Here is a 17,313-nt window from a genome sequence, read left to right as displayed (position 1 = left end):
GTGGAGGGACGTTTGCGGGAAACCGGCCAATTTGTTCGACCATCCTTTCCTTCGCCTACAAATTTAAAGCTTCTCTTTTTTCGCAACGAAGAAAAGGCACGCGCGCGCGAGTTTTTTCGAGCATAAGCTACTCAACATTCAGGCGCGACAAGTATATTCACTTTATTTGAAAATCGACATTTAAGTTTTCGTAGGTTCGGTTAGGTGCCACATTTGTTGCCGTGGGTTTGGCGGAAGGTAAGACTTGCCCTATTCACAATTAGTATAAAGCAGGCCAAAAGGCCTTTCAAAAAATTCGATCGGTTATACTATTGAACGTCAATACACTTGCTGCCGGTGCGCACTTATTCAGCCATACTGCAAAGGTGCGATATTAGGAAACAATAGAATGGACAATAGCTCATGTGGCCATTGTCGTTAAGCTCCGACCTGACAAGTTAATGAGCTAAGCGGTATTCCCTGCGGAGCACGGCGCGCGTAGATTTGGACCAATGACAGTCACTCAGTTTACACTTCACCGCTAATATTACAGATCTATAGCTTTTGCCGTGCAGTAAGTAAATGTCCCCAAAACAATAGGCATTCTGCGCGATGCGCTTTTCGATACTAACATTTTGTTGGAGAGAGCAAACGGGTAAAGTACAAATCGTGCACTGATTGAAAGAGAAATTCTTACTTCAGCCAAACTGTAGCCATGGTGATATCCGTGCTCGAAATTTTTTCTCGGGGCGGGTTATTTGAATTTTTGGCTTTAATTTTTACGTCAAAACAAAGAAAAGGCAAAAATTTGCAGTCCATAAAGCACCTACCATTGATGAAATAGACGAGCTAGTAGGTTTGAACATTTTACCAGCAAATTTTTTTGAAAATTTGTTACCGCCGTGAGATAAACAACAACATGAAAACAGTGATGAATAAGCCTCACAACCAGAAGCAAGAATAAAAAGAGCAACCATACTAGTACCCAAAAACGAAAACAGTGGAGATTTAAAAATTTGAAAGAAACTGTTAGGAAACTCGACCAACACAGCTTTCCTCTTGAACACAACGTTTAATGCTCATTAGACATCGATGTACAACCTTTTGACGTCCGATCTCGCGACATTACAACACTTTCGATATACGAGCGAGATGAACAAGGGCACGTGACTTAGAACGCTAATTTACTAGGGTAGGGTAGGGTAGTCATAAGTCCAGTCTCTCACGTTTCTTGACCACCCTTCCTGATCTGGTGCGACGGGTTGTAACATCCTCCCCACCTTGTCCTCCTTCGGGGAGGACAACACTGAGTCTAGGTTCAGGAACAGGAACACTCTGAGCGGGAACAACATTCGACTGCAGTTTCTCCCCACCATGTAAAGGAACTTCTTCTTCTTGTAGGGTGGCAGATTCTATTTCCAATCTATGCAGACGTTGTACAGGCCTAGTTAGGATGCTCTTTTGTACTCTCACTGTTGCAGTTCGTACCAGTCCGTCTTTGCCAAGGTGGACCTTTTCAACTCTACCTAGTGGCCATTTTCCACGAGAAACGTTATCTTCAGAGACAAGCACAATATCTCCTACATGAATGGGTGCTGTTTCCTTCTGCCACTTGTTTCTCACTGTAAGCTGATAAAGGTACTCTTGCTTCCACCTTCTCCAGTAGTGGTTGAGCAATCGTTGGAGATAGAGATATCTTTCCATAATTCGCTTACTAGACTCTTCCAATTGATCATCTTCAGCGTCAGGTAACTGTTTAAGTGATCTGCCAATGGCAAGATGAGCAGGTGTGATTGGTAATGGATCTCTGTTGTCGTCACTTACTGCGGTCAGAGGTCTGGAGTTGATTACACCTTCTATCTTGATGAGAAGTGTATTCAGCTCACTGAAGGAGAGAAGTGCTCTTCCAAGAACTTTGCGCAGTGGTTCCTTAACTGCTCTACAAAATCTTTCCCACCATCCACCTCTCCATGGTGAGCGTTCTGTGATGAATCTCCACTTAATCCCTTTAGCTGATAACTCTGACTTGATTCGATCTTGATCCAAAGTGTCCCACAGCGACTGGCTCTGTGACTTTGGCTGGTCATACAATTTCTTAATCTCTCTACTTGCAGCTTTGAAGGTTTTTGCATTGTCTGACCACACTGTATGGCAAAGACCTCTGCGATTTGTCATGCGACTGAAGGCTTGCAGAAATTCATCTGTCGTTAGGCCATTTGTAAGCTCCAAGTGAACCATACGCGACGATGCACATGTGAACACACACACATATGCTTTCTTGACACTTGAGCCCTCTTTTACATATAAGGGTCCAGCAAAGTCAGTACCAATGTGTACAAATGGTAAGGAGGTTGACACTCTTTCCTCGGGTAGTGATCCCATCTTCTGTGTGCAAGGTCCGACTCGCTGTCTCTGGCAAGGCACACATCTTCTAATAACACGTTTGACATCACGTCGTCCTTGGGTAAGCCAAATCTTCTGTCGTAAAACTGATAGTACAGTTTCTGGACCCGCATGCAACATCTGTCTGTGTACATCTTGTATCAACCTTGCAACTGCTGGATGTCCATGTGGCAAGATTATTTGGTGCTTGTTCTCTTCAGGAAGGTCGGCGAACTGTAGTCTTCCACCTACTCTAATCACTTTATCTTCTTTGTCATAATAAGGGTCTAGCTTTAGGAGGCGGCTACTGTTGGGTAGTGTTTTTCCGGCTTTCAACTGCTCGTAGTCTTCTTTATAGACCTCTTATTGAATCCACATACAGCACCTCAACTCTGCCTGTTTCATCTCCTCAGCTGACAATTCGGTCTCTTCAGACCTCAGTTTCATCTTGAAAAACTTTACGGCTCTCAGTACGTAAGCGGTTACTCTGATCAACTTCATCCACGTTCCATACCGTGACATATCAAGCAATGGCTCTACTACAACTGCAGTACAACCATGGGTAACTCTTCTTTCCTCTTCGCAAGATTCAGGAACGGTATCTTCACTTCGCGGCTGAGTAGGTTGAGACGCACAAGGATGCAACAGCCATGGGGGTCCATTCCACCATAGCGTGCTTGAAATCATATCACCACAGGTCAATCCGCGTGTCAACAAATCTGCAGGATTCTCTTTGCTAGGACAATACTTCCAGTATTCAGGGTCCCATGTTGACTGTATTTCTGCTACTCGGTTTGCTACGAATGGCTTCCAACAAGAACTCCGTCCTCTGATCCAATGAAGTGCTACCATGCTATCTGTCCAACAAACAACGCTATCCATCTTGATTGGCAAAGTCTCTGCAACATATTTCAACAATCTGGCATTCACTACTGCCGCTAGAAGCTCTAATCTTGGAAGTGACACTGTCTTGATAGGTGCAACTCTGGATCTTGACATAACTAGCTGTGATGACACCTGACCTTGCTTATCGGTTATTCGAATGTACACTGCGGCTCCGTACGCCTTCGGGGAAGCATCTCCGAAACCGTGTAGTTCGATCCTATGGTCAGGGGTGACACCATTTCCAAAGCAACGGGGAATGGTCACGTCTTTCAACTGCAACAAATCTGATTTCCATGATGACCACTTCTCTTTGGTGTCACTGTCCAATGGGTCATCCCACTGTAGTCCCTTCCGCCACAGCTCTTGAAAAAGGATTTTTCCTCTTACAGTGAAGGGCGATATCAGTCCCATTGGGTCAAACATTTTTGATGCTAGGCTCAGTACGCTTCTCTTCGTCATTGGGTCATGACATGAGATGATGCCGTTTGGTGCCAGGAATCTGAAGCAGTCAGAGGTCAAGTCCCATGACACACCAAGTGCCTTGAGCGGCTCACTTGAATCAAACATTACTAGTGGCGACGAGGCTCTCTTAGCTGGGTCTATGCTATCCATTACAAGCTCTGAGTTGCTTGCCCACTTTGTCAAGTTAAACGCTGCTGTAAACATGATTTCTGACATCTCCTGTTAGAGTTTCAAGGCAGAGCAGTCTGTCTCGGCTCCTGTTAAGCAGTCGTCCACATACATGTTTTGTAGGATTTCCCTTGCAGCATCAGGGAATGTCTCTGCATACTTCTTGGCGTGATTATGGACGGTTGCAATTGCAAGAAATGGACTAGAGTTCACTCCAAATGTCAATCTTTGCATTCTGTAGACTTTGGGTGGTTCATTGATCTGCAAATCTCTCCATAGGTACCGGTGTACATCTTGATCCTCTGGTGCAAGCTTCACTTGAAGAAACATCTTCTCAACATCTGCCATTACGCCGATTCTGTGGGTACGAAAACGGATGAGAACAGATGCCAGGTTAGGTTGTAATGCAGGACCAGGAAGGACGCAATCATTGAGAGAAACTCCACCCTCTTCTCGTGCAGAAGCGTCAAATACAATTCTGCACTTTGCTGTCCTTTTGTCAGCGCGGAACACTGCATGGTGTGGTAAGTAACGGACAATACCATCTTCATTTCTCTGCTCAGATACTTCTTCTGCAAAACCTTTCTCTACATATTGGTTGATTGCAGCACAGTAAGATTCAGCTTTAACAGGATCTCGTTTCAGCCTCCTTTCGATGCTTTCGAGTCGTCTCACAGCTTGTGCATAATTGTTCTCCAGTCTGGGATGATCCTTCCTCCAGGGCAGTTGAACTTCATAGTTTTGTCCATCAAATTTCAGTCCTTTGTTGAACTCAGCAACTGCATATTCTTCCTCTTGAGACATGGTTGGGTTTTCAGCTTCAGTAATGCCAATTGATTCTAGTTCCCAGAACCGTTTTAAACTCGCAGTGACTTCATTGTTCTCTATCACTGTTAACATAGATGTTGAGTACTTTGAATAGCAATCAATGGGTCCAGTAAGAATCCAGCCAAGGTGAGATTTTACGGCAATCAACGAATCAGCAGTTGGTCCTCTCTTGTGTATCCCAGTTACAAATGAGTAATAGTAATCAGCACCAATGAGAACATCTACTTGAACTGAATTACGAGGGTAGGAGTCAGCAAGAGTTAAACCTTGTAGGTGAGGATTGTTCTGAAGAATTAACCTGACAGGACCAAGGGGGTTGCAGATCTTGGGTATGGTAAGGGCTTCCATTTCTACAGCTTCTGTTGGTTCTCCCTTAATCGGTAAGAGAGCGAATCGTACTCTTTGTAATCTCTTGGTTTCACTGGTTTCCCCACCTAATGTTGTGACACTCAATAACTCTGTGGGACCTTGCAAGCCAAGAGACTCTGCAATGTTCTTACGTAGGTACGAGCGTTGACTTCCAGAATCTAAAAGAATACGAACTGTCATTTCCTGACCATTCACAGATAACCTTGCTACCGCTGTCTGGAGAAGTGTCTCCTTCACATGCGAGGTAGGTTGGGTTGAGGCCAATCCACTAAGGGTGCTATTGGTCACGTGCTGGGGTGAGGTACTGGGTACATGCTGAAGTGTAGAGGTAATTGGGTACTGGGGTGTGGTCGCTAGGGGCTGGCCATGCAATAACTTGTGATGATGTCGACCACAATTTGCAACTGAACACTTGGGTTGGCGACAAATTTTGGAGAAATGCTTGTAGTTGCTAGGCTTAAAACAATTGTAACACAGCTTGCTTTCTTGGACTAGTTTCCATCTTTCTTCCACTGACTTCCCATTAAACAATGGACAGTTTGGTCAACCATGATCTGCTTTACAAAAACTACAACTTGGATTATTTAATGGTGGTCGTGCTTCACTGAACAAGGCAGAAGCAGTTGATACTCGTTCACGGTCACTTGTATGAGTGTACGCTGACTTCTTGCTTTCATTTCTACCCTTACTGGAACTACGATTATTTGGGTAAGTATTTGTGTGAAGGCCTCTCTCTCCTGCCTCTTTGGACACAACTTGTCGATTAAGAAATTTAAAGAATAAATCGAGATCAATTTCGTCCTCAGGGGTGTCTGCAAGCTCTAACTCCCACTTTTCCAGTAACTGAGGGGGTAATTTTGTCTCGAACATTGGCAATAGGATACATCCGTGGCTCACTGGGTTTTCCCCGAGAGCTTCTAAAGCTCTAGTTCTGTTCTTTAGTGTATCATAGAGATCTCGGAGTGAAGATGCACTAACACTAGACTTGGCATCCATCTTAATGACAGATTTCACTAAGGATGAGATTATCACACGCTTTCTTCCATATCTGTGCTTGAGACATTCAACCGCTGGTTGATAGTTTGTTCCTGTCACCTCAAACCCTTCTATAGTTTGCAAGGCATTACCAGTCAGCACTGAACGCAGATAGGTAAACTTTTGAACGTTTGGCAAGTCATCATTGTTGTGCACGGGGCTTCAAACTGATCCCAGAAGTTTTGGAATTTCAACACATCACCATTAAACTTTGGTAGCTCAATCTTGGGCAATTTCAGGTTTGATGATTGGCGACTTTCAGTATGCGCACTTTCTTGGGAGCTTTGATCTTTTACTTTGCTTTCCTTACTAAGGTATTCATGGGCGGAATCAACAGCTTTATCTATGACATCCAAAAGACCCTTCCAACTACGAAGCTCTTCTTCAATATTCTCTTCTGCGATCAAAGCGATTATCTGATTTCTCAACTGAAGATAACTCTCTCGATACTGGGTTAATCTTTCGATTCTGAGCTGTACTTTAATCTTGTTGTTGGTGTTTTGAATTAGTTCTACAATGTCACGAATCAAATCGTCCATATCCATTTGCAATGTCTTAGCCTTTCGTTTAATGGAACTTATTTCCTGGGCTTGTTCCTCATTAACCGGTCGGGGAGACTCTTTCGAAATCGAGCTCTCTTGCAATTCTGGCTTAACATCAACACTGGACTGCAAAACATATTGAGCGTTTACTAACCGTTCAAGTAAGACCTTCTTCTTTCCAGTCGTCGGCAAACCCTTTTCGTTAAGCCTTCCGCGAAGTTGTTCGACTGTGAGGGAAGATAAGTCCTCTTGTTTAAGCATTTCGCTGCCATGATTACTCGCGGCCATCTTGACGCCACGTGGTAAATTGCTGTTGACCGTACGAAGATTCAACTCAGTCAATCCACGGCATAAATATCGTCTTCATCCGACTTCGAAGGACCAATTAATGTTAGGAAACTCGACCAACACAGCTTTCCTCTTGAACACAACGTTTAATGCTCATTAGACATCGATGTACAACCTTTTGACGTCCAATCTAGCGACATTACAACACTTTCGATATACGAGCGAGATGAACAAGGGCACGTGACTTAGAACGCTAATTTACTAGGGTAGGGTAGGGTAGTCATAAGTCCAGTCTCTCACGTTTCTTGACCACCCTTCCTGATCTGGTGTGACGGGCTGTAACAGAAACCAAGCGGCGAAGAATACTGTAAAAATTAACGAGTCTGACGTTCAGCGCTACAACAAGAAGATCAAATTGACAGACCTGAGCCATGAAAGAAAACCCAGCAGAGCTCTTGAAGCAATTTTCCTCTAGAGATAAGAGACATCAGAAAAGAAACAGACCCTTTTGCTTTGAAAATGCCATAATTTATTGGACTATTAAGCTCATTGTTATTTACCGTGGCCGGTTACACACTCAAGAAAGTCTTTTAAAGTAAATTTCTCTTCTTCGAATTTATAATCACTCTTTTTCGCTTATGTTCGAGAAAAAAGTTGTATCCGCTGTATATGGTACATGTTCACCACAAAAAAATTTAATAAGTGCTCCTTGAACAGTGTCAGAAGCTTTGTAAACTCAAATGAAAAGAAATAAACAACACCATCCAACGTCGCATGTTCATTTACAAAAGTAAAATTTTGATCGGTGCGCGCGAACCCATTTTTAAAAAGTGCCGTGCTGTCATGCTTACGTGACAGTTTTTGAGCCAACCAGAAACCGACCAGAAACCGCCATTTTGAGACGACATTAAAGCAAAATAACGTCGCTCACCGCAATAAGAAGATCCCGGCCCCCAGGATCGCGATAAAACAAAATAATTGAAATGCAATACTTTATATAGTCTATTCGTCATACGAAGTCACCTTTAAGGTTTCTTAAGCTTTGATAGTAAACGAGAAAGTCTTACCTTACAAGAGAGCAATTTTATTGATCACCAATATCGCGTGTACAAGCAATCTCCACAAATTACCCATTCTAGGTAAATAAATAAGCTAACTTCAAACAATTTCGCCTCACTAACGGCTATAGATGCATTTTCTTGGCATTGGCTTAACAGCTGTATACGTTTTGAAGGTATAATAACAATAAACAACTTACACGATCGGAGTTTTGACAGCACACTCGAACGAAAACATTGACTCGAGCAACCATTGTGAGCTGTGAATTATGGGATAGATAACCCTGTTTAGGTTCCAGTGCTTCTCCGACCTGTCACGCAAAAACGTGACTTTGGAAATTTGTCACCACAGCGACTACTTTGTCTAGATTATAACTCTCTTGGATGTTCGGTGACCCCCAATTTTTTTTTAATTGATCACTTTCTTTATCGATTGTCTACGTTTTAGGGAAAAATGAAAACAAATCTATGGGGCAGAAGTTTGATTATTTTCTATTTTTCTGGCCACGCCCCATTGAATTGCACTCTTTCACTTGGCTGTGTGACGATCGCGAATGTCCTCTTTAAGGGCTACATTTAATTACAAGGATGATACCAGTTGGACTAATTTACGAAACATACACCCTTAGATAAAATTTGACTAAATAGTTTGTTGCCAGTTAGTCATCTTGAATATTTTAAACTTAAAACTATGGAGATCATTTTGACTTACTAAGACCCAACTTTTCAAAATCAGGGTATTTTTCCAGCGCTATATCTCTGAAACGAAGTCGGTGACCCCCAATTTTTTTTTCACATTTCTGACATCAATAACTTTTTAGCTGACCATACCTAAAGTATGAAAAAAATCTGTGGGGCAGAACGTTTTCGCGCGAACGTCCTTAAAAGGTGCCCATACGTTTGAAACTAGGCGGTATCGGCATAAAGACGGCATTGATCAACCTTTTTCTCTACATCCTTGTGCTTCATATATGATTGAATTAATACTGAAACAACTGATATAGCCACCAAACTGACTCCTGATGTAGCTACTGCCGAAGAGATACCTCCTGTGGCAAATATTACGCTTGAAATATCACCAGCCAGCTTCCATTTTCTTAATCTTTTGGACGCTGCTTTGTAGCACCATTGTTTTTTTGTGATATGATGTACAGGGTGTTTCAAAAGTTCGTGGACATTTTAAAAAGTCTATACTTCATCCAGATTTCTTATATTTCTCTTCATTTTCTTGCAGATATTATTAAATCTTATTATTTATCGATTTTCAGTACTTTTGTATGAGTCAGATAAAAATCCCCGTTGAAATAAATATTTTCCCGCCAAAAGGTGCAAATCTGTAACGTGTGTGTTTCTGTACTTTCCCGCCATTTTTGTCTGTTTTCAGTAGCAACTACATAATGTAGATTTTCCACGTCTTGGTATAATTTTTAATTATGAACCCTAAAAATGCAGTCTATTTAAGAGCACAGGCAGCAATTCTAGGATCATCTGGAGTATCTGTTCGAGAAACGGCTAAAATACTGCAAAAAAGCAAGAGCTGGGTAGCGAAGTGGTATTAAAGGTTCACAAGAGTTTTACGACAAGCCAAGAAGTGGTCGACCATCAGTCCTTGACAGAATGGCAAAGAAAGTTATAGAAAAAGCAAAGTATAAAAGAGGAAATTCTACAAGAAAATCAGCAAACAACTGAAGAACAAAGGTCTGCCTGGATCTGCACCAACAGTGTGGAGGTATATGTCAAGAAAAGGATGAAAACCTTTGAGACGAAAAAAGCTTTCACTTCTGAGCAACAACCAGAGGAAAGCTCGCTTAGTATTCGCTTAAAAATATCATAAATTTACAGCAGATGAACGGGAAAATTCTCTTTAGCGATGAGTACCTTAAAAACCTTTTTCATTTTCCGAACCCTAAATACGATAGCGTATGGGGCTTACAGGAGAGTCAAGTTCCGCCATCGTACCAATTTAAAGGAAGCGCCAAATGGGGTGGCATGACAGGCCGCGGCCTTACTTCCCTACATTTCATCCCGCAAGGACAGACTGTAACGGCAGAGTATTACATCACAAAAATCCTTGAGAGAGAAGTGAAGCCTCTTTTCAGCCGAAGATCTACAACAGAAGAGCCTGTAAAACGAAAGCTTTTCACAAACAATAGCAATGCGAGCCTCGTTCAAGATGGCGCACCAGCTCATACGGCGAAAGCAACACAGCAGTGGGGCAAGAGAAACCTCCCGAATATTATCCAAAAAGATGAGTGGCCAGCAAATTCACCTGACCTTAAAAACCTATGGAGCATCATCGACGAAGCTGCATACAGAGATCCGATCCCTAAGACGAAGGGAGAACTAGAATCAAGGTTACGGCACGCCTGGCAGAACAAGCCTAAGGGAGCCAGCTCGTTCCATGCCGTAACGGCTCAAAAACGTTATACAGAACAATGGGGGGCACTCTTGATGTTTCAACAGTGGTCAAAGGAAACAATGTACATAAAACTGGAAAACCTTCATTAATATCGGATTTCTAAAACTATCATTTATTTGTATTAAAATAAAGTGTCCACGAACTTTTGAAACACCCTGTATAAGAAGCTTTTAATTCTTTTACTTGTTCTTTGGTTAGTTTGTTAGATATATGATTCCAGTCAAATATGTTTTTCATACTATATGATTAGATTAAATAATTATTCATTAATCATTTAGTAGTGAAACAGAGAAAGCCAAACCTTTGCTAAATCTACTAGGCCTTCTAACAGTTGAGAATATTGATCGCCTACAAGTTTTGAAATTCTTTCATAGATGGCATAAAGGCCTCCTGCCTGAGGTATTCGACAACATGTTTCAATATGCTAGTAATATACATGGCTACAACACAAGATATGTAGCTAAGCATAATCTTTATAAGCCGAACGTACGAACTAATGTAGGTAAACAATAAATTTCCTTCATGACAACCGATTTTTGGAAAGACCTTCCAACTCCTTTAAAAAAACTCCTACAAAGTGTGTCTGCTTTTCCGGAAGCAAATTATACGTTATTTACTGTCAGAACAACAAATAAACTAATTTTCTTTTATGTTGACCACGTAACATACGTGAACATGTTACATGTAAATAAATTCTTCCTTCCTTTTGCTTTTTCATTTTATTTTTACCTGCTATCTAGAACCTAAATTAGCCACGGAGCTAACAAGAAAACCAAATGGTTGATTTAGCTTCCTTGCTTGCACATCATTTTCACTACCTTACTATAGGAAATTAACAATGCACTTTATTAACGTGATTTTACAAAATTCGCGTTAATTTAATGTATCTTAATTATGTCGATGTAAATTTAATGCACACTATTTTACAACATTGTTATTTTAAACCACCTTTATTTCATTACAACACCCTATTAGTTCATGACTCCTCTATTAGCTCTTCAGAGTCACTATCTTTTGAATTGATAGGGTCTAGTTAGGCTTCAAAACCAAATTTTCGGCTTTAAAAAAAACTTGGAAACATCCGTGCACTTGTCTTGGGAGGTTTTATTGGTGGAAGCCAAAACGCAGTTTGGCATTCAGAAATGTAATGTGCGAGTTTGCAGAATTATGAAAATCGCAGTAACTAAAGCAAGATGCTTATCGAAAAATTCGCGTTAATTTAATGCATGTAAACCTAACTTTTGAAAAATTCGCGTTAATTTAGTGTAACGTAAATTCAGTCTTCGCGTTGTCAACGTGCATTGTTAATTTCTTATAACAAGGTAATAATTAATTAAATTCTATATATTACCTCTACAGGATTGTAAATATCAACCATGTACACCGAAAAAAGCATAATAAAGATTATTATTATTATTATTATTATTATTATTATTATTATTATTATTATTATTATTTCTCAATTGATTATGTTATTATGCGAGATAACACCCATTTCTTTTTTCATTTAACACAATCCTATAAAAGGTCAGGCTGTTGACATCGATAAATTGTTCTGTAAAACCGATCTTATTCACAGATGCGTCATAGTTAATTTCCAGTTGACGAGACTGAAAGTTTACACGCGGATTGAAGGTTTCACTAACATGAAACGAATGGTTGCTTAACGCCATTTTACGTAAATCCTGCGAGCTATCATAACAAATCCAAAGAAAAAGTTGCTTGTTTTGGAAGTCACTTGTAGATTGTGTTTCATATCTTTTACCCTGCGAGCAGAAGCCCTTCGATCTTCTTAGACAAGTCGACTTATGTAGGAAGATCGAAGGGCCTCTGCTCGCAGGGTACATATCTTTGGGAACAAGCGTCAATTATTAATTTGTTATTGGTGATCTGATATCGAGAATAGAATTTCACATGAAGTCTGAAACTGTTTGACCAACTTATCTCACCGATTTTGGTTTTGTCATGAAGAAAAGACATGAAGAAAGTGAAAATTGAATTTTGATTGAATATATCAGCTGTTAAGATATGTGTCTTAATTTTAAACCATGTTTAGATAAATAGTCAGCAATAAGACAATCTGTTTCTAGGGCTAAATTAGGCCGTTCAAATCGTTTATCACAACACCAGTTACACCCTGTATGAGATTAAAATGAGATGTCTCTAACAAATCATATAAATTTAATCCGAATATGTTTCTGTAAGTATGATTATTTACATGATATGAAACATAATCCAAAGTTAACTTATTGACAGCATCTCCATCGTCAATTGGGTTGCTCAAATTAATGATCTTATGGTTATTTAAATTAATATCTGTCTGCATTTGCATATCTCCATTTTTATATTGAAACATCTGATCGCTCAGATCATTATAAACATTGGATCAAATAGCAGCTGACCACTCCTTAACACCATAAACAACCAGATAAGCTCGCACAAAACCAGGAACATGGAACATTCCGTAACATTCTGGAACATCCCGGAACATTCCGGAACATCCTGGAACACGAAAAAAAAAAAGATACAAAATAATAATAATAATAATAATAATAATAATAATAATAATAATAATAATAATAATAATAATAATAATAATAATAAATTAAACAAAAATAAAGGGAAAAAAGTGTGTATATTTATATAAAATGAAATTACATTGTATCCGAAAAAAATTCATGTAAGAAGAAGTACGGAGTAGGTGGGACGGTAGTACAATGGGGTGTTGTAATTGACCACACTGAATGAAGGTAAAAAACTTAACACGACAGCGACATGATAGTTGCCGCATTTTGTTGATTCTCGGTTTGGTCTCTATCATGTCGCTGGGCATGTCGTGTTAAGTTTTCTATGCAGTCCGATCAGCCGTGCAGAAATTTGAGTCATTTATATTTTTGGCTGATTAGATCTTTCACAGATCCTGCGTATACTTGCAGCATTTTCGTTTTGCGGTTCCTTGCAGATTGTTTGCTTTTACAAAGCTGTTCTCTGCGCTTATAACTATTTTTCACATGAACAAAGTTTCCTGTTAGGCCTGTTTGTTTTAAGATAAAATCCATTGAAAATAGTATGGGAGGGCAGAGAAGTTTTCGTGGCTTTCGTTCGAGAAACGGGTCGAAGCTCCCGAACGACCAACAAAGGAGTACAAATACGGAACGTCAGACCCTAGGCGAAGACGCGGGCAGCCCAGGAGGGTTTTGGTAAAAAGACTGCGCGAACGACTTTCAGTTCCACTCCGAACATCAGGAAATTGATTTTTTGGTCAGCTGAGCCGGAACTGATCCATTTTTGGCGTAGCGGACGATAAGCACGTGCTGCAAATGGCGGGAAAGTACTTGCGCCTTCATTCAGTGTGGTCAATTACAACACCCCATTTATCGTAGGTACTTCATATATCCTCTATTATAATAAGGGATACATGAAGTACATACCATTGAAGTACATACCCCATTTATACGTCAGTACCGTCCCACCTACTCCGTACTTCTTCTTATATGAATTTTTTCGGATACAATGTAATTTCATTTTATATAAATATACGCACTTTTTTTTTTTCATTTTTCCTTTATTTTTATTAATTTTTTTTCGTGTTCCGGGATGTTCCGGAATGTTCCAGAACATCAGCGTACGGGGCGGGGGGGCTGGGGGGGCAGCCCCCCCTGTCGGAAAAAAAAATAGTATTATTCGGGCAAAACTCATGTACCGTTCGGGTAAAGACACGGTAAAAAATATTTTATTATTTAATATCTTGATTGATTTGTTTTTATCCCGCAACTCGCGTGGCTTGAGGGCCGTGCTAGAGCAAGTGCTGAGGATAATGGAAGCCGTGGCCACTTTATCAAAGGATTGCCATCCCAAGACCTACAACGAAAGTAATTCGCTTCTCCACTCAATTTGCGACTTTTAGTTTGTTTATGGCTTGATGGTTTTAAAGCTCATCTTATCCAACACTGATAATTTGAGTAGATATCTACAGGGAGAACAGATGGATGTCATCACTGCCAAGAAGACTGTTGATGCTTCACTCAGATGTGGTCACATGCTGATGTTATAGCGCAGAAAATCAGAATAGGAATCGAGGGTACGAAATTTACCTTCAGAGATGCCTCGAACCAGACCAGACATCAGGGCCTTACTGGTGAGACACCTGCTGCAGCGAACGACAGCTCACAACCGACGGCCAAAGACCACTTTCGTATCACAGTTTATTACACAAGTATTGACAAAGTCGTCAGTGAACTTCAATCAAGGTTTGAGGGCAATGACCAGGAGGTTTTGTGCGCATTGGGGCGAAATCGTATTCAGCCGTTCTCCAAGCATCAACAACATCCAAACTGTATCAAATTTCTATGGCGTGGATAGTGAAATGCATAAAGTTAGAAGTCAATCTTTGAAAACTACTACTGCGGGGACCCATGCCAGAGAAAAAACGCAGCCGTGATGGTAAAGAGCATGCATCAAAATGGTCTCCATGACATTTTACCTGTCCTTGATAAAGTTGCCTCCGTCCTAGCCACAATTCTCACAACCTCGTGCTCGCTGAAAGGGCTTTCAGCGCCCTTCGCCGCATCAAGACATTTTTAAGATCCACAATGGGACAAGAAAGACCGACTTAGCAGTATCGCCGTTATTAACATTAAAAGAAAGTATGCAAACAAGACAATGCAGAATGAAATGCAAAGGATTATTGACATATTTGGGGCTCGAAGTAATTCGTTCTTCATACTTCTTTTAGAGCTCAAATGGGTACGTTTTATCTCTCACTTCATGGTTTTGTAATTTAGAAATGTTGATCTCGATTTACCGAAAATATTTGCACTATTTTGAATGCCCGTGCTCTCACGGTATGGTGAAGAAAACTTGACGTCACGAAAGAATCATCTTGTGCGTCTGTGACCATCAAGTTTCTTTCGGGCAAATTATGTTCAGCCCCCCCAACAAAATTTTTCCCGTACGCCGATGTTCCGGAATGTAACATGTTCCCGGTTTTATCGTCACGGCCTAACAGGAGGTACTTGCAGTACGCGATGTTTTCGTTCTCTCGTGAGTTTTTTATTACATGTATTATTTTTTTTGTGTTCCGGGATGTTCCGGAATGTTCCATGTTCCTGGTTTTATCGACGGCCTTAGTTAAGTTCGTTTTTTTTTTTTGTTATTACGTGGGATGCCTGTGCAACCCACGTTATAAAATGGGGGCCGTTTGTTCTTCTTTGCATCCACAAATGCGCATCTTTCAATTATTAACTCGTTTTAGATGTATCAAATTCAGTTTTCTCCTAGAGGGGATCTTTTTACGCGGGATGCCCTGAAGGGGCATACCGTGTCTAAAAACGGGTCGATTTCTTTTTACGCGGGATGCCCTGAAGGGGCATACCGTGTCTAAAAACGGGTCGATTTCTTTTTTACGCGGGATGCCCTGAAGGGGCATACCGTGTCTAAAAACGGGTCGATTTCTTTTTTACGCGGGATGCCCTGAAGGGGCATACCGTGTCTAAGAACGGGTCGATTTCTTTTTACGCGGGATGCCCTGAAGGGGCATACCGTGTCTAAAAACGGGTCGATTTCTTTTTTACGAGGGATGCCGTGAAGGGGCATACCGTGTCTAAAAACGGGTCGATTTCTTTTTTACGCGGGATGCCCTGAAGGGGCATACCGTGTCTAAGAACGGGTCGATTTCTTTTTACGCGGGATGCCCTGAAGGGGCATACCGTGTCTAAAAACGGGTCGATTTCTATTTTTTTTTTCTTCCTCGTAGCCACAAATCTGTACATTAATTTATTCATTAAACTCTCCCCTCTCCTACTCGGGATGTATTGTTCTGATTGTCTTCAACAACAGCAGGCCAATCAACATCCATTCTTGTCGCTTACATCGCAAGGGAGGGGACCCACTCACCCCTACCTGTGTGACGTCAACGCATCAATTGATATATTTATTAAAGACGGATTAAATTGTCGCGCCATATTGTTTTAACATGTTCTGGACTCAAGTGTGCCGTTTTCAAACGGAAATTTTACCATTTTGAAGCAGTAAATCGAAAGAATAACTTCTAAGAAGCACCCGACACGTAAAACGGTGGAAATTGGTGAGTTCCTGGCGAAGGAATCGTGCTTTGTTTGACAGTCTTAGACCACGACGCGAGACTGAAAAGAGGTCATTGAGAAGCTTATGTTATCGTAATGGAATTTCAAAAATTTCCGGTGAAAGTCTGAGTCGCGTAACACAAGGGAAACAACGTAACGCGATCGTCGTGACTCAAACTATTCCATCAGCAAGGATAGATTTATCAATCGGCGAAGCATACAGTTGGAATAAATGAATCAACCCCAGCATCTCGCGTGAATGCCAGTGTAGCAGGCATCTTGTTGTCTCCTATTGTCCTTATTGTCTTTAACAAAAACGGTCCAATCAGAATGCAATATCTTAGTGTAGGTCAGGAGGGATCGGAGGGGAGTTAATTGCTATTGTGATTATTCAAGTCCTAGTGGTCTCTCGGTGGAACTGAAAAGGCTTGACTTTAGTGGCGTGGCCATATTGTTTTAATGTTTTAGATTCCAATGTGCCGTTTTCAAAAAGAAAATTAACCCTTTTGAAGCGGTAAATCGAAAGAATAACTTCTAAGAGGAACTCGACAGTAAAAACGGTAGAAATCGGAGAGTTCAAGGCGAAGGAATCATGCTTCTGTTTGACAGTTGTAGAACCATCCAGAATATGCGGGGGAAAGTGTTACAACAGCACAGGAAAACGTTGTAAACTCGGAAGAAAAGCCTTTTAATACTTGAGATGTTGACTACGATCCTACGTCTTACAACTGACGCTATAACACCTTTCCAGAATAATAAACTACATTGAAACTGCATAAATTACATTGAAGTATGCACGCGAAAGAATTTAACAC

The 17,313-nt window shown here is 40.8% G+C and overlaps 4 protein-coding genes across 4 annotated transcripts in view; 1 reads left to right on the top strand and 3 right to left on the bottom strand.

The window, feature by feature from the left end:
* Nucleotides 1-17,313, top strand: part of LOC146465421 (adhesion G protein-coupled receptor B2-like) — a 67,972-nt gene that overhangs the window by 4,359 nt on the left and 46,300 nt on the right. The gene's annotated exons all lie outside the window — the stretch shown is intronic.
* Nucleotides 1,186-2,502, bottom strand: LOC146465424 (uncharacterized). The gene has a single exon (XM_085128840.1). The coding sequence runs from the start codon at nt 2,500-2,502 to the stop codon at nt 1,186-1,188; it is 1,317 nt and encodes a 438-aa protein (XP_084984966.1).
* LOC146465423 (uncharacterized) lies at nt 2,725-3,924 on the bottom strand. Its single transcript, XM_085128839.1, has one exon. The coding sequence runs from the start codon at nt 3,922-3,924 to the stop codon at nt 2,725-2,727; it is 1,200 nt and encodes a 399-aa protein (XP_084984965.1).
* Nucleotides 3,931-5,253, bottom strand: LOC146465422 (uncharacterized). Its single transcript, XM_085128838.1, has one exon. The coding sequence runs from the start codon at nt 5,251-5,253 to the stop codon at nt 3,931-3,933; it is 1,323 nt and encodes a 440-aa protein (XP_084984964.1).

The sequence above is a fragment of the Pavona decussata genome, unplaced genomic scaffold, assembly GCF_977016875.1.
Source record: "Pavona decussata unplaced genomic scaffold, jaPavDecu1.1 SCAFFOLD_156, whole genome shotgun sequence".
Lineage (NCBI taxonomy): Eukaryota > Metazoa > Cnidaria > Anthozoa > Scleractinia > Agariciidae > Pavona > Pavona decussata.
This window is presented reverse-complemented; position numbering and strand designations above follow the sequence as displayed.

Bases quoted from the DNA above. Each gene is read 5' to 3' on its own strand.
- LOC146465423 (XM_085128839.1), bottom strand. From the start codon at position 3,924: ATGTCAGAAATCATGTTTACAGCAGCGTTTAACTTGACAAAGTGGGCA.
- LOC146465422 (XM_085128838.1), bottom strand. From the start codon at position 5,253: ATGACAGTTCGTATTCTTTTAGATTCTGGAAGTCAACGCTCGTACCTA.
- LOC146465424 (XM_085128840.1), bottom strand. From the start codon at position 2,502: ATGTTGCATGCGGGTCCAGAAACTGTACTATCAGTTTTACGACAGAAG.